This window comes from Grus americana, chromosome 4, assembly GCF_028858705.1.
Source record: "Grus americana isolate bGruAme1 chromosome 4, bGruAme1.mat, whole genome shotgun sequence".
NCBI classification, from domain to species: domain Eukaryota; kingdom Metazoa; phylum Chordata; class Aves; order Gruiformes; family Gruidae; genus Grus; species Grus americana.
The window spans coordinates 34,559,314-34,577,343 of record NC_072855.1 but is presented as its reverse complement, the minus strand read 5'-3'; the positions used below and the strand labels follow the sequence as shown (position 1 = coordinate 34,577,343).

Genomic DNA, 18,030 nt, shown 5'->3' with positions numbered 1-18,030 from the left:
TTTTTACAGCTAGAAATCAGTGTGGAAACTAGCTCACCATGTGCTGGTGCTCCCATGACAGCATTACATCCAGCGCAGTGGGCAACACTGAATGGCCTTGTTCACCTACACAAATGGAAGTAGTACTGGGAGTTCTGTCTAATACCATTTTTGCATACTTGAACTTCCATCTTTCATTTCACCTTTTGAAGAGTGTAAACACTTAATGGAAATGCTCTATCCTTATATTTGACAACCAAAAAGCAATCAAGAAGACATTCTCCTTTTCCCTGCTTGCCTGCTGGGATGAGGACTGGGGCAAAGAAGGAACAAGTTTCAATACAGCGTTGGTTCCACATAGCTTCTGCTTTAGGTTCTCCTCCAGCACTTGCTTCTATCATTTCTTAGAGCTTTTCCAAATGGCAGTAGCAGCATGGCATTGACATGATTTATCTCACTTTTATTGCTCAGTGCTAATGGGATTTAGATGTTGTGTGTGGGTTTTTTGTGGCACGCTGGGATCTGCATCAACACAATGCATTCTATTATTAATACATCCCAATCTGCTCAACTCCTTATCAAATTCTTTGGGAAAATATTTTACAGCTGCTTTAGTAGGCAATTTATATAGCCAGCTGATCATCTCAATTTGCAGACTTTAGTCTGGCACTCACATAACAAGCTACCTTAAATTCCAAATTCTCCTGAATACACATACCTAAAGCATAAACAAATTGCTTTGTGGTATAAATTCACTGCACAGAAATCTTGTTTTAACATTTTTCCCCCTCATACCATTACAATACACCGAGAATCTCCCTTTATTATGTAATTTTAATTTTATCTCTGGTCAATAACAGTCACAATGCAATACTTCTGAATTGATCTCTTATCTCCTTCCCTTACCCACTTGGCTTCCAGTTAAAAATTTATGAGCATGAAGCCGAACCTCAGAATAATCTCATTAGTACCATTTATTTTCTTTAGTCATACTTTCGATCTCTATAACTTCCTGGGGAAATGAGTTTCATGCCTATTATACTTCACGTGAAAAATACTTCCTTTTACCTTGGTTACCTGTTAACTATGTGCCCTATTTCTTGCATTGCAAAAAACAGGCAGTGATATGAGGAAGGTAGTACAGAAACTACTGGTATTTTATATATGCTATTTATATCATCTTGCTTTCCTCCTTTCCTGACCATTATTACCTTTTCAGGCTAAAGAATACTTACATGAAAGCTAAAATATGACTGACTACCAAATTCACCCCAATGTACTTTTTCCTATGTCTTCTTGAAAAGTATGGAGCAATTAGGCAACAAAGTAATCAAAGCAACTCCTGAGTTTGGGAGTACGGGTGCATTAGGGCTCCCTGTTAAGAGATTTACTTCTAACAGTTTGGACAGGACTTGCAGAAAACAAAACCTATGAAAACCAGCTGACCCAAACCAAAGGTAAATCTTAGAAAAAAGTACACAAGAATTAGCAGCTAAGATATATTAAATTCTCTGGTGAAAACTCCAGAATTACAGGTACAAATATCAAACACTAATACAATTTCCTACCTTTTAAAATGTAAAGTTAAAAAAAAAATTAACATGGAAAAGATAACCTGAAAGCCAGTAAAAATACCATGCATGGAACTAGCTATTTGATGCTTCTATCATCCTCATCAATCATCGTGTCTTTCTGCAATTGTGATTACTGTCCTTGATTCCTAAGAAGCAAGGCATAAAAGGATTCCTCTTAGCCACCAAACACTTAAGTGTTGACTACAATTAACTTCCTAAATCCAGTTTATCTGTCTTTGAACTGAATGTGTAGTATGATGCTTTTGAAGCCATCAGGAAGAGACATGTAGCTCAAGGGTAAAGTCAGAAGAGCCCTTTAGCAAGCTGAAAAAGTTACTGAGTTGCTTGTCACATCTCTTTCACAAATTCTTTAACGTGCTTTCTTGGCTAATTATCAGTCTGCTCCCTGTATCAAGGCCAGTCCATTTTGGAAAACATGACAAATATTCAGACACTGCAGTATAAAGAGTGCCTTCTGTAACAATTCTGACTGCTTCTTAGCAAAAAAAAAAAAAAAAAGTATTGAGAGAAAATTTAAGCTACATCATCAAGCTTGTAGATACTCCATGTTCTTTCCTCCATTCCTTTAGATCAACATCTGATGGAAAAAAAAACCCCACACCTACCAAACACAAATACATTCCTCCTCAGATCAGTGGGCTAAGTGGAATTTGTTCATTAAGATTAAAAACTAGCAACCCCTCTTCACCACCACCCCCTCTCCACCACCCCAAACCCCTCTGCTTTCATCCCTGAAGAACTGCAAGCACTAAATACCAGATATGAATACAGACAATGCCTCTGCCCCGCCTTGAAAATACAGAGCCACTGTCCTGGACAAGACTATTAAATAGAAGCTGGTTTTGCCCCAAGGTCTGCCAACTTTGTAAACCTGGCAGATAAAAAGGAACTCACTTAAACTCACACCAATTTTTCAGTAAAGCAAACTAGCCTTGTGCCAAAAGAGTAAAGAGGCAATGCAGACAACTAATTACGCCCCAGTAGTGGTGTCACAAAAATACACTTACCTGTCCACATACACATAAATAGGTACACATATGTACATATTGGTGTAAAAAATATTTCTTCACTCTTTCATTCTGATTACTGTTATCTATCACTTGCACAATAAGTTAGCAAACTCAGACTCATTCTGTAGGACAACTAGATACATTTCTAAGCTACTATAACACACAGTAAACTTGAATGTACTTACGTCAAAAAAAAAAAGACATAATGATACACAAATGAATAGTGTGCACACATGCCAAAAACCTAAAAGTGAAACTATTGTCTTGGAAAGTACTCAATTCTCCTTTTTTACACAATCTTAACTATGTGCTTTGTTAAAAGCAAAGCTGAGAGATGCAGTGTTACATTTCAAGCTCTGGAGTTGGTTCTTTAGCCACTAACTACATAATTTAATAACTGATTTTCTATAGAAGAAAACATACTGGCAGTAACAGCTTGTTCACCTAAACCTTGAAGAGTAAAGTGACTTTGTGAGTCCATATTACCCACATTCACAATTGTGGGAAGCATACAGAACATGCAGAATGGCTACTGGATGAATCAGATATGATTGCCATGTTTTTATTCTCAGTTACAAGTTCTTTTCTTTAAGAAATCAATCACATATGTCATAATTTAGCCATAGCTGAATTTTGCAAAAGATTCCTCCTCAATTTATTTTAAGGCACTTAAATAGCAGCTTAATATGAATGTTCTATCCTTATCAGAGACACAAATGAATGGGTAGCTACACAGATGTCCAAACAAAGTGTTAGAAGTCAGCACTAGAATTTTATCGAAACCATAATTATGTTTCCTCTGAACACATGACACTGGAATAATTCTCACAGTTATTAATAAGTCAACAGTTCAGTCTCTTTCATTTATATGAGTTTTTTTAAAGGCTGCATTTGTCCTTTCTTTGACAGAAGCCTTCCCATGAAGAAAGGTACTGCTTACTAACTTATAGATGAGCACCTATAACTCTGAAAGATAACTATCAAAACCAGCATGTATGGCAATATCACACGCGCGTATACCTCCAGTAAATGAAGCAAGAAAGATGTCACTTAAGATTAAAAAGCATGAAAATCCCTGCAGAAAGCAGTTCGCTGCCTTAGCTTCACAGTCCCACTATCCACAAGACAACAGTGTTCACGTGAGGCAGACCTTCATTTTACATCAATACTATTGTTATTTTTGCCAGGTGGCATAAATTTTAAGATCTAAGAATGGCTTTAGGTAGGCTGGATAGAAATGAGGACAACTGAGGAAAATTACTTATCAAATGTATACACAGAATTTCACTGAAGCATTAGACAGAACTATACACGTTATTGGCAACATCTTTTTGTCCTAACATCTATGCCAACTGTGACAATGCTGCTTCTCTTATCTCTTTGCTCGCATATGATTTTATTTATAATATAAAAATAACAGAAAGTCACCTTACCTTTTTCTTCATCTATTCGAAAAACTCCTATACCAGATCCATCTCTGATGGAATATCTAATCTCCCCATCTCGTCCTGCGTCTTCATCATAAGCAGATACTGTCATTACTGAGGAGCCAACAGGGGCATCTTCTTTTATAAAGCCTTTATCTGCAAACACAGAGAACCGTGGAGGGTGCAAGTTTTCGTTCACATCAACTATCTCAACCTCAACATAACAGGTAGAGGACAATGAAATGGGTTTTCCTTTGTCCTTGGCCCGCACAGTCAAGTTATAAAGTTGTTTCTTTTCATAATCCAGTCTTTGTACAATACGTAGTGCTCCACTTAGTTTGTCAACATCAAAGGTGCCCTCTCCACTGTCCAGAAGACTGTATCGTACTTGACTTGACTGGCCTAAATCAGGATCATAGGCTTCTAGCCATGTAATAATAGTTCCCTCTGGAAGATCTTCTCGAATTTTCACATGATAATTTGAAGGAATAAACTTTGGAGGATTGTCATTAACATCTTCTACAGACACTTTCAAAATAACTGTTGAAAATAATTGAGGTTCTTCAGTAGGTTGGTCCCTAGCCTCTATTTTCAAGAAATAGACGTGCTGTTCTTCACGATCCAGAACCCCTACAACTTTCACAACTCCTGTCACAGCATTAATAGTAAACTTGTCTGTATCAGTTAGAAGAGAATATTTCACTTCTCCATTTGCCCCCAAATCTTTATCAGTAGCTTCAATCTGTATTATTTCACTATTTGGCTCTTTGTTTTCACTCACTTCAACAAAATAGCTGTCTTGCAGGAACTCTGGTGGGTTGTCATTAGCGTCCAAAATTTTTATATCTAAAAGATGCCAGGCAGACTTCTGTGGTACTCCAAGATCATAGACAGTAATATTTAGAGTATATTTATCCTTTACTTCTCGGTCAAGGGGAGATAAAATTTTCAGCACTCCTCTTTCCATATCAACAATGAAACTACTACCTTCATTACCTCCAGAAATAACATACACTAGCTTTCCATTGAAGCCAGTATCAAGATCAGTAGCATCCAAAAGTATTATGCTGGAGCCCACAGGTTGGTCTTCTCTTACCTCAATGCTACTGGGGAGAGTACTTCTAAATTGAGGTGCGTGCAGATTCACAGAGTGAGTGTCAAAGAAAACATCCTCAACTTCTCCACGGCTGTGCAATTTATTTGCTTGTAAGAGCTTCTCTGCAAGCATTTTGGCTACACCAGTTTCTTCACATTGCAAGTTGACCGGTTTGCGACTAGTAGCTACAGTTATGTTGATATACAATGGTTTTGCAAAGTTTTCTCCATCTGTAGCCGTAATTTTCAAACTGTGAAAAGACATTTTAGCACCCAGGCCATCTAATAGTGACTGTTTGAGTGAAAGTACTCCAGAATTTGGATTTAGGCTAAATAAATCTAGTTCATTTCCAGATTCAATTTGGTATCTCACTAACTGGAGTTCATCAGCATCAATAGCAGATACAGTTGTTATTTGTTCTCCAACACCAAGATCCCTGGGGATCGTTCCCTCACAATTTATTTTCTCAAATAGAGGTATATTGTCATTCAGGTTATTTAAAATAATAGTAACAGGAACTTCAACTTCTCGACGATACGGTATACCCCAATCAGAAGCTCGAATCCTTAAATTGTAAACCCTTGGCATCAATTCATAATCTAAGTCTTCTGAGGTACTAATAACCCCACTGAAATGGTTAATCACAAACGGCAAAGGATTTAGGTTTGCAATGCTATAGGTCACATAACCATTCTCCCCTTCATCAGGGTCTTTTGCACTTACTCTCATGACACTCGTACCTATTGGCACATTCTCATCGAAAGAGACTTTATAGGATGTCTGAGTAAATTCAGGAGGATTGCTGTTCATGCCTAGTACCTTAATTAATACTTTTGCAGAAGCTCTTCTGTCACTTGTCACAACTTCAAGTTCAAAATGGGATGCGTATTGTGCTTTTATGGGTTCTAAAGTGGTAATAAGACCAGTGTGAGTGTTTAAATTGAATTTTACTTTGCCAGGTGTATTTTTAAATACATATTTTAAATGTGGGTAACTAGGCAGAGCTTTCACCATTATCACAGGTGTGTTTGGAGGGGCAAATTCACTTATTTCAGCTCTATATATCTCTTTTTCAAATCTGACAGGACCAGACTTAAATTGTGGTGATGTCACATGAACAACTTTTACAGAAGAAAACTGGGGGGGATTTCCTTTATCTTTAGCTTGAAGGGTAAGGTTGTATCCAAAAGGGTGGCTCTCCCAATCGATGTGACCAATGGCTTTTATTCTGTATTCTTTACCTCCTGGAACAGATCTCACTGTTTTGAACTGTTGAAGCGGATCACCCGCAACAATATTTAATGATGCTATTTCCCCATTTGAACCCTGATCATTGTCTTCTACAGTTACAATCGCATAAGTTGGATCTTTGTCTGATTCTGATGGAGTCAATGTTACAGCTGTAATAACAGGGGCATATTCATTTGCTTGCTCTACATGAACAGTTAGTTTTGCCATACTGCTTATGCCACTGCTACCATACAGCTTCAGCCCACGGTCCACTGCAAGAATTTCCATCTCATAACGCTTAGTGTCCGAGTAGTCAAGTCTACCAGTTAGAACTACCACTCCGCTAGTTGGATGTATAGCAAACACATCTGTTCTTTCTTTAAAGCTATAGTAGAACTCTCCATTTGTTCCTATATCTGCATCTGTTGCACTGACTCTTGCGATGCTGGTCCTTATTGCTGTGTTTTCAGGCAAAGAAACACTGTAAGACGTTGGAGAAAACAAAGGCCGCAAGTCATTTGTATCCAGTACCTGTATCCTGACCTTCGTGCGTGTTTCAGAATTTGTATTTTTTTCAACTGCTTTAACAGTCAGCATATAATGGTCTTTTACCTCTCTGTTAAGGATAGCTGTGTTTCCTCCCTTGGTCCGTACTCTCAAAAAGCAAAAGTTTCCAAGAACATATTCTTCAGCTTTGAACAAGTTCTCATTGTCACCAGAAATAATTTTGTATCTTAGGTCCCATAATGGATTTGTAATGTAAATGCCCATTTTCACTGGATGCCCAACATAAGTCTTGGCTGCAGAATTCTCATACACAGTGGCATTATACTGTGCTTGTGTAAATTGCATTGGTGGAGTGTGATGTGGCCTTTGATTTCCTTCACAGTTTCCAAAGTGCTGCACCAGCAGCATCAGCAGCAACAGCATAGTCAAGTATCTTCCCATGGCAGCAATTACAAAGAAACCCTGAAACAGGAGAGAGATGTATTAAGACTTATGACTGTTCAAGTATTATTCAAACAACATTGATGTTTAGTTTAGAATTCATGCTTGAAAAAAAAAAAAACCAACCCAAAAAAACCTTTAAGTTACACATCCAGTTTATATCCTTTTTTGCAGGAAGTTTCAACATGATTTACAGTAACAGAAAAGCAGATAAAGTAAAACTCCTAAAAATGTCAAGAATGCACAAGACCAAAAAGTCTAAGAATTACTACCATGACACAAGGACAAACAGTTAGCTTCAGATGAGTCAACTCCATGAAACAACATGTTAGAAGAAATACACCCACACTGTCTGCTGTGAGCAAAGTAGATCTGAACTAATATGGAGTAGTGAACATTCAGTCCAGTCTTCTACTTCATATGTGACATTGTCTTCCGATAGAAAATTCTTCTCCCTCATTTCACTTAGACTGCAAAATGGCCAATGACATGGAAGTAAACTGCAAGAATTGGCTTGAAATTACCATGAATTCTTCAAAGCATCCTATGAGCACCTGTTCCAAGAATTATAAAAAAAATATAGAGATAATAATTCTGTCTGTATTGTATTCTCTCCAGCTCTAAGTACCCTTATAAGAGTAGTGGATAGCAGTGCATATCATAAAATCATTTTAATCAAGCAACACTAAGTTGTAAAACCAATAAAGAATGAGACATACTCCTTTATTCCCCTCTCAGAACAGATCTAAAACAAATTAGTATCGAGAGCTATGAGAACAGGAATCCATCAAAATAATTGCAGGAACTATTAAGACATGTTTCTCAAATGCACTCCAAAGATGACAGGGAAAGAGCCTGGAACAGCAAGATGGACACAGGTGAGACATCCTCACTGGCTTTCCCTTTTGAAAAAGTCAGTGTATCATTTCCAACGCCTAAATCCCAGCAAGACTGCAATAGGAAGAAAGGTAGGAACCTCAGGAACAAGACCTTTGGGGCTACCTTCTTCATCTGGGTTTATCCCCAAAGTTCACAGGATAACAAATCAAAGCTTCAGCATGCTTCCTCAACAAGCCCAAGCATGCAACAAAATTTTTTGGGGAAAACTTCTTTCCAGCAAACAGAAAGCAATCTAGCTTTGATGTGATTATGTAGTACACATTCTTTTCTTTCACCTTCCCTATTTATCCCAAATATTTTTCCCTTACCTCTCCTTTAGTATCTTCTTCCCTAGCCAATCTGTTACACAGCTCATACTAATTCCTAATGATACCAATTTCTACCTATACGCTTCTTTCACTCTTCTTGACCTTTTCTCCCACATTTTACCCCTAGTTTGTCCCCACCCTATCTTTGGTGGTCAGTCTCTCCTCAGTGCCTATCCCCACAGTAGTTCTGTTCATCTCAGCTCAAAAGGTATCACATTATGTTGTCTCCTTCCTCCACTCATGTTTTCTCTTACAGTTATTTCTCTCTCCCCTAACTCCTACCTGCTCAGGTAGAGATACAAGAAAGATTACATCGACTGACATTCCATGGACTGCCTCTGCCAACTAGAAAGCATTAGAGCAAATTAATCTGCTTGTGTCAACAGTTCACTACAAAATCTCAGAAGAATCTAATTCAGTCACAGCCATTAGTAAGTGAATAATTTTGATAAGAGAAGAATTTAAGACTCAGATCCACACAAACTATAGGAAATATTGGAGAGCAGTAATGAAAACTTAGCTAGTATCCTTTTGGCGAGAAAAAAAAAGTGCATCTGTATCCCATAAGTTACATGATTAAAGCTATAACCATAGCAAACAATAAAAAGTGAATGAGCAAACAATAAAAAGTGTATGAGTTTTTAAAAGTAGGTCACTAGCTGGAACCACTACTTACAAGGTCTTAACACTAGAGGAAAGATTGGAAGGGCAAACGAGTGTGAGGTTGGAACAGACACCATTTCAATGGGTTAACAGTATTATTCCTCCCCTATCTACTCTTATTACCAGGCCATGATTTGTCCTGGGAATAAACAGACACTTGGGTCTCCAGGGCTTCATCCCCCTAACATACTGCCAAGTAAACAAACATTTTCATAAAATAAACAAATAATCCAAACACATGAAATCTCAAAAAACAACTAAAACCCTGCAATAAATAACCGATATCAATACTTCCAAAACTCCAAGCAATTTAAGATGCCATTAGACTGTCCTAAAAGACATGTTAAGAAATTATTACATCGTTTTTAAGTAATCAACAGAAACAAGTTTTTTTACTCCATCCTGCTGGAATTTTGGAAGCTGTCTATTATCAAAAGCTACTTAATAATCAGATCTTATGCTGATCTGATCAGATCTTTCCCTCTTTTCTCCCTCAGTTACACTACTATTATTTTTTTTTTTTTAATTTATGTTGAAATCCAAAACCCAGCTCCACCTCTGATGCTACGGCATCCCATAACTCACTGCCTATACTTATGTTTGGCAACAAGCTGTCTGAAGTGGTGTATTTATTATGTAAAACATTGTACCTGTCCACCTTTTATCATTTGCTCCTCACATCTCAGGCATGTTAGACACAATGTGCACCACGCTATAATGCATTAGAGTGCATTAAGATATCCAAATTCCTCATTAAAATTCAAAGTTGAACACGTGTAGGTTTTACTATTACTGTAAATATTTTTCCGTGCCATAATACCTTAAGCACTTTTTGTTGCTTTTCCGTAATAAATTCAAGTGGAGTCCGCTCAGAACTGGCAACAGGCAGCCTATTACACATGATGATGCAACCACCAGTAAGAGAATCCATTCCTCAGCAGCAACTTCTAAGGTTTGCTGAGTCACAATCGAGAGCTTAAGAGTATCTCTCAACTGAACAGTTAACCATGCTAGACAAAAACAAGTTAGTCGCTTCTGTAACATGACACTTTTTCCATCTTGTCATAATTTACAGAGCTACTGTAAAACTAAAAAATGGTGATCCAGGATTATCCAAAAATCAACATAATAATCTTGATAAATATCTAAAGTATTAAACAATGCCAGTTGTAAAGACAGTTAACTACTAATGGAAAGTATGAAAGTGTTAAGATAAAGTGATAACGTGTCAGATATAAACTCAAATAGCTCAATACAGTGAGCCAGAATGACTGAATTTCAGAAACATTTTAGCCAAAGGCTACACTTTGAACTCCCAAATTTTTTATTATCTTTGGAATATGACCAGTTTAGGATTTTCTGCATCCATTTTCAACACATAAGGCAACTGTTTGCTTAACAAAACATCATAGTCTTAAGTTTATAAGAAGTACACACTGTATTTATTCTGAAAAGCTACTTTCAAACAAACTTTGATTTCCTATTTGGAAGTTATTGTGTGGATAATTTTTGTTTATGTGCATATCCAGATCATTTTTATTTATATGCATATTCTGTGTTGGGATACATAAGATAGTTCATATTTCAAAGTTAGTATTTTTGAAGTGTTAGTATTTTTTCCCTATATACAAATTATGTTAACAGTGCTTAGTTTTGTAAGTAGTAAAACTATCTTCACATTAAAGGTATAACAAAAGGCAAAGTTTTGGGGCTAGCAGCCTGAAATTTATCACTTACAAATGAAGGCAATTTGGATAAGACAGTAGTCATATAAAAAACTGTTTCTCTTAGTAGTATGTTTACAGTATCTAGAATTCAGAGTTTATAGTCTGAGATTTGAAGTTTTTAAGCATAAAATACATAATTTAGTAAATGGCAATCTCAATGCCAAGCAAGCCAACAAAAAAAAAGAAAAAAGAAAAAAGCCCAACAAAACAATCTTATCTTCTACATAATGTGTCACTGGGAACGTACATTGAGAGATTTACTTCCCCAGCAATCAAAGTCGCAGGTAGAAAAACGACCTAAACGAGGTCGCACAGCCCAAGTCACGATGCGTCTTAGTCCCATTGCTATCCCTTTTCTACACGCAAGATGTGCCAGCTAAGTCCAGAAGGGACCTCCTGTAAGACCAAGCTACATTGTTTACATTAGCAGAAGGAGATTGTGAGCATGGCCTGCTACACTGCTCTAGGGGAACATCAGAGAGCATTTTGAGGATTCAAAGAGATTCTTTACTGCCGTTTCTACAAGGCTTGTCCACTGAAATCTTTCTTTCACTAACTTTTAACAAATGCAGTGGGGGTTTCCCCTCCACACGTGCACCAGCTTCCTTGATTTGTAATGTTATTAACACTAAAACGTCTCTGTAAGTCAAAACATCACCTATTTAAAGGTCTGTTTTGATCAGCATAGGCAACTAATGCCATTTGACACAAAATGCCCTGTGAAAAGTTATTACTGCAGTAACTATACTGTCATGAGAGGGTTCCTGTTGTAGGAGTCTATGAGAGATTGTGCGGCTTTGTGGGCTGTATTAACTGTACTTACATCTACTCTTTCAATTGTTTGAAAGTAATTATTTATGTAGTCTGATTGGAGGAGAAAAAAAAAGTCAGGTTTAGCTGTTTCAACGTGCTTAAGTTTCAGTGCTTAAGTTTTCATGCTTAACTTAACAGTGTCTTTTGCTTTTCTGGTGGGGGGGTAGGGTATTCGGCTGGTTTGGTATCCAGAAAATTAAACACACAATGAAAAAGTATGGTAACATTACTTCAGTAAAGCTGGTAAGTTATTCGGAAAATGTACATTGTCACAGAGATTAACGTAACAGTTTTAACTTGTGACTAAACTCCAGTAAGTTTTATGCCTGTATTCTCCACATTATGAGTTAATCTCATGAGATACTCTGATTTATGCTTTCAAGATCTTTGCTGTTAAAAGGAAAATGTAGCAGCTGTATTCAAACAGCACAGATAGACTCTGAATCTGGAGTGAAACAAAGTTTCACACAAAGAATTTTGCCTATTTACCTGTATGGCAGTTATTTGCTAGTGTGTCTAATTCTGAACTCACCAGTTGTGCAAGGAAAAGCAGACCTCCAATCTCTGTGAATTAAAGAGTTTGATCAAAATTTAACATGGCACCTTAGAGTTTGTGATGACAAAAATAGTTTTACTCAGCTTTAAGTGTGTTTTAAACTTTAAAAAAAATTAAACTGTGTAAATCTTTGGAGGTATAAAGGGATCTTACATTTGCTTACTTGCAGTGATAACTTAGCCATATAAAGTTCTTTTGCATGCTAAGTTATAAAACCCAGGAGATTATCCTACTACAGGGACAACTACTAAAGCTCGCCTTCCAGTCTCCTAAACGTGAAATTACAGGATTTCACCGAGAACAAAACAAAAACTTTAAAATGAAATAGTTTTCAGCGTTAAAGAAAGGTATTTTACTCACTAAATAGCTGAGTATTTCCACATGGCTAGACAGGTAAATAGGAAATACATATCTATGACACAGCATTCTTTTATTTTGCAGAAAGACAGCAGAGGTAGTGAAAGAGTACAGGTAATACTTCCCATGCAACTGCCTAGGAACAACTTGCACGCAAGTAGTTTAAGCCGCAGGAAAACCTGCTGTAGGAAGGCAGCATTTTTTAAATTTATTAATGCGTTTCCAAAAAAAAGTTTACAACGGGGGGACATTACCAGCGGTAAGACACACCGTCACTTAACTGACACCAAGAAATAAAAAAACCGCACCTTTCAAACAAAGCTAAAGCTTTGTTTTGTTTCAACTGCCGTAAAGAGCAAGGAAAAAAAAAAAAAAAGCAGCAGTAGCCGGCTGACGCGTTCAGCCGGGATCTCCGAGAGAGCCGCTGCTAAACGCCGCGCTGCGGGCGCTGCCCGGTATCTTTCGGAGGAATGCGGCGAGGAACGCACGGAGGGACGCGGTGCTGAAGTGCAGACAAAGGAAGAAAGTCACCCCAAGGCACGCACTTACTCGCCGCGATTCGCCCCTGCCGGCTTACCGGGGAATTAAGTTTGCAACGGCCCGTCAGACGCATCCGAAGACACCTTGCCTCCAGGGGAAAGGATCACCGCCGCCCCTTTTCCTCGACGCAACTTAGGAGTAACCTGCCGGCTAAGCTCCTGACGGCTCTCAGGGGACCGCGGCCGCGGCTCCAGCCCCGCCGGCCGCCGCCGGCCGCAGCGAGGGGGGCAGCGGGGCGCCAAGGCCCGCGACGCCCGGCGGCCACCCCGGCCCGGCGCCGCGGGCGGTAGGGGGGAGGGGGCCGGCGCCGCTCCGCGGCCACTTCCCGCGGGCCCCCACACCACGAGGCTGCCGCTCGCCCAGCGCCTCCGGGCGGCCTCGCCGCGCTCCCGGCCTCCCCTCAGAGCCGCAACTTTCCGAGGGGCGCCCGCTCCGCCCGGCCGCCCCCTCCCCGCGCCGCCAAAACTTCTCCCAACTCGCCCGGCTCCCGCCGCGCCGCACTTCCAGCTCACCTCTCCGTGGCTCAGTGCCGGCAGGGCGGGGGCGCGGGCCGGGGCCAGCCCCACATGCTGCCCGCCGCACCGCTCCCCCTTTCTTCCCCGGCCGTCCACGCCTCGCCGGTGCCCCTCCGCCCCCTCCGGGCCGGCGCGCCCCCCGCCAACGTATTCCTCCGCGGCGCTGGACGGCCGCCCCTCCGGAACTCGTTTCTGCGGCGCTCCGCGGGCGCGGGAGCGGCGGCGGCGGCGGCCCCCGCACCCCCGGCCCGTCTCCCCGCCCAGCGCCGGGGAAAGACGGAATGCGGAGACACGGAAGGCGAACCACAGCACAAGCTGGCCCTCCCGGTGGCCCGGCGCTCACAGGGACACGGCGGGACCTGTGTGGAGAGACCCCTCACCTCCGCCGTGCTCATCCCGCTCCAGTCCGGCCGGGGCGGCAGGGACGGGGACGCCGGTCCGGGGAAGCACGCGGCTTCGCGGGGGGCGAAGTCCTCCCTCGGAGAGGCTACTCAGAAACTTCAGAAAGCTGCTGCCGGGGAGTATCTTGTATCCCCTGCCGGGGATGGCCGGGGAGACCGTCCAGACCCCACGGGAACGGGCGGTCCTCGCTGGCGGGGTTCTGCCGTCCGAGGAGCAGCGGGTACCCGGGACAAGCCCCGCGGTCTCCACTCGTGCCGGTGTCAGCGAGTCCCGCCCTGCGGCGACCGCAGCGCCTCGGCGGCCGCTCCCTCTTTCCCCGTGCGGCGAGTGGGAGGGGGCGCGGGCGACCGGGCTGCCGCTCCCGGGCTTGGCCTCACGCCTCCCGCCCTCGGGCCCTGAGCTGAGCTGGCCTGGGCTGGGCGAGCCGCCGCTGAACGGCCGTGCGGAGGGACGTCTCCCAGCAGAGGCCAAAACCGACTGACGGGTATCGCGGCTCCCCGCCACCGTTTTAAGGAGTAGCGCCGTGCCCCGGCGCCGGGAAAAGCAGCGGCAGGGGAAAGCGTGTGCAGGGTCGGGGAGCGCGGAGGCGAACCCCCGGCCCGGGGAGGGGGTACGAGCTACCGCAGGCGGGGGAGCGCCCCGCAGGCATCATGCTGAAGGGATGTCTGTCAGCCAGCCCCACGTTAAAGATTAATACTCCGAAATAGTCCTCGGAGGATTCCCCGCTCATTAATAAGTGATCACGCTTAATAACGATCAAACGTTTGCCTGGGGAATCCCGACCCGGCGGGCTCACGGCGAAGCCTGGCCGCGGGCGGGAGAAGCCGGCGGGGACGCATTTACCGCGCATTAGCCCCGCCACGTCTTTTATTAGCCACATAAATAAATAAAGCCAGCTGCGCAGGGGGCCCTTCCGTAACCAGCGCCTCGCGCGCTCGGGGCTGCAGATCAGAGGAAACCGACCCCTTCAGAAAGCGCCGGCTTCCCGGTTCACCAGCCCCGCAGCCGGGAGGCTCCGCCGCACAGCGCCCACGCGGCGCCCGCTCCCCCCGCTCCCGGGGCTGCCCCGGCAGCCCCCCGGCCCGGGTACCGGCGGCGGGGACGCAGTTCCGCGGCGGCCGGCCAGGGGGCGCCGCGCCACAGCGCACGGGCGGCCGGGCACGGAGCCGGCAGCCAGCCCGGCCGGGCTCGGCCGAGCGGAGCAGAGCTGAGCCGAGCCGGTAGCCTGAGGCGCCGAGCCCGGCTCCGGCTCCGGCCGAGAGGGGGCTGGGTCGGGAAGCGTGCGTGCCGCTCTCTCCGTGAAGGTGGCGGTATAGCGGGGGGTGCCCTCAGCCCCAGGTGCGCATAGCTTTGGATAAAGTCGGTGTGCATATAGATACAGATACTGATATATACAGAAACATACATATACTACACAGTTATAAACTACGGGTTGAAGAGAAAACCTGAGTATTTTCAATAACGCAGCAAACTAGAGGACCGAAACTCGCATTGGGAATCATCTCTCTAAGCACCCTGCTGATTAGTAAACTCATTAAACAAAGAACTCACCAGACCAGCTGGACTCGGCGCTTTTCTCCCAAAGTCCGCTCCAGCTCAGTTCATCTCCGCACGCTTCCTCCCCCCTTTTATTTTTTGTCCTTTTGAGAAGAAGCGAGCGATGCCCCGGTGCCCACACACCTCTAGAGCGTGAACTCCGCCGCGGCCCCGGTGCTCAGCGCGGCCCCGGTGCGCAGCAAGCGCGGCGCCCGTCCCCATCCCCACAGCGCGGCATGTCGGCTCCGACCCATCCGCTGCTTTAAACTTGAACGACGGTGGGAAGGAAAAATAGACGGGGAGGGGAGGGAGGGAAAAAAGAAAAAAAAAAAAAGAAAAAAAAAAAAAAAAGAAAAAAGACGAAATGGAGGGACAGATCCAACTTTTTAAGACATGTCCAGGCAAAGAACGAGCAGAGTTGAGGAGTTGCAGCAGCGGAGTGAGAGTGGGGAGCTGCGTCGGATCGCTGATTCCCTCCCTCCCTCTTTCCCCCGCCTCCCTCCCTCCCTCCTTCCCTCCCTCCCTCTCTCTCCCTCTGTCTTCTTTCGCACTCCGTCCGTCCCCCTCGGACCCTGCTCCCGGCAGCACCACCCCCCCTCCCTCTCACCGCTGCAGCGAGCGCGGCGGTAGCAGCGCGCACCGCTCCGCGCCCCACGGCTCCGCGCGGGGCCGCTGCCGCGCACCTGGGCCGCAGCCGCCCGCCCGCAGGTGAGGCGAGACGAGGCGCCCCGCAACCCCCCCGCCGCCCCCGAACCCTTTCCGCGGCGACTCGCCGCCGCCGCCGCCGGGTAGGGGCCCTGTGGCTCCGCCGCCGCAGCGCAGCACGACTGCGGGCGCCCCGCGGCAGCGCCGCACGGCTCCTCCTCGGCGGGGCACAGCCGCCAAAATAACCGGGTGACTCCAAGTGGGCTGAGCACGGCGATCTCCCACTCTCCCCCAGCCACGCTAAGAATAGTTCTCCTCTCCTCTTCCTTTTTTCCTTTTCCCCTTTTTTCCCTTTTTTCTTTTTTCTTTTTCTTTTTCTTTTTTCCTTTTTTATTTTTCTTTTTCTTCTTCCTCTTCTCCTTTTTCTTCTTTCTTCCTTCCTCCCCTTTTTATTTTCTTCAGAGGAGCTGTATTTTTCAAGGCACAGCAAAGCAAAATGCCAGCTCCTTCTCAAAAATAATAAATCATAAGCAAGGCGTATTTATACTGTGATTTTCCTCATTCGAAGCAAGCCCCAACCAATTACTGCTCCTTGACAAAGTCCAGGAGAGGTGGCACTGCTAAGCGGCAGGGATCAGCTGAAAGCAGGGGCCTGAGTAGATCCGGAATGGTGGGGTTTACAAAATTTTGGGAAAAATTACAGAAACTGCTTTAAAAGTTATTTACCTGAGAGAGATAGTGTAACACAAAAATTGTAAAGTGCTCCGAGATTCTTGGAAGGTAAAATATTCTTTTATGACACCATTTATCCCTAAGGACCTTAAAGTTGTGGCCTTCCTCCAAAAGTCAAATTGACTTCTAAAGACATTGGATCATTATTTCCTATAACAAACACCACTAAAATCTATCAGCCAAGTGACCGTGCAGCACATTCTGTGTTAGGAAGAGCAGATACAAACGGCAGTATATAAATAGTAAGTACATTTCCAAATAGTGCATACAAGCCAATTCAGCCTGGGAATGATCACTTTGAATGAACCTGTCTGGAAAGTTTAATGTCAAAAATCTCTGGCCTTGTAGATTTCCACAACAGACACAGCTGATTGATTTGCTTAGCATCTCAGAGTTACTTTTTGAAGACCCTAAATGGAGTTATACTAAGTCCTTATCCAAGTGCCACTGGGCCAAATGATCTTTCCTTCTGTGAAAACTACTTCAAAGTAATCTTCATAAAGTAAACTGCATTGAAAATAGCATTCCAGAAAAGAGCTAAAAGGGGAACACTTTAAAGGCATTACAGTTAAGGGCTACAAACAAATGTGAACCACACTTCTACTCAGTACAGTTGCAAATATTTCATAATTTTGGATTCATGGCCATATTGTGGTTGATTGCTGAGTTCAGTAATGAAAAGCCAGAGCAGTAGATTGTTTAGACCTTTTTTGTAAACTTTAATTCTCAGTGCCTGGAGAAGTGCAGTGGTGGTTAATTGCACTAACCTATGAGTAGGACAGGAGCAACTCTTAAAAGTAGCTGGTAAAGATAACCAAAATACAGGGGTTTCTGATTTGGATTTCCTGCTATGCACATGCTATGCTGACAATAAGCACTTTGGGTGAAGAATAAAGGGATATGCCATCACTCTCCAACTCCAGGGGGTAATGGTGCTTAGCACTTCAGATAAAGTGTTGGAGCCAAGATGTCCAAGCAAGTGTATTTATAAGTCTTCTTGATATATATAGTTTTACCTCCTACAACAGGTTTCTAACATCATGTATAGTAT

At 43.5% G+C, this 18,030-nt stretch overlaps 1 protein-coding gene across 4 annotated transcripts in view; it reads right to left on the bottom strand.

The window, feature by feature from the left end:
* Positions 1-16,094, bottom strand: part of FAT1 (FAT atypical cadherin 1) — a 111,266-nt gene extending 95,172 nt beyond the window's left edge. For 2 of the 4 annotated variants that reach the window (XM_054823688.1, XM_054823689.1), the window contains exon 1: positions 4,018-7,306. In XM_054823688.1, coding sequence (XP_054679663.1) covers positions 4,018-7,285 — 3,268 coding nt within the window. In that variant the 5' untranslated portion in view covers positions 7,286-7,306. Of the gene's footprint in view, positions 1-4,017; positions 7,307-13,661; positions 13,775-15,617 lie in introns of those variants that run through there. The other 2 variants (XM_054823691.1, XM_054823690.1) reach the window with 2 other exon arrangements.
* Positions 16,095-18,030: the final 1,936 nt, after the last annotated feature.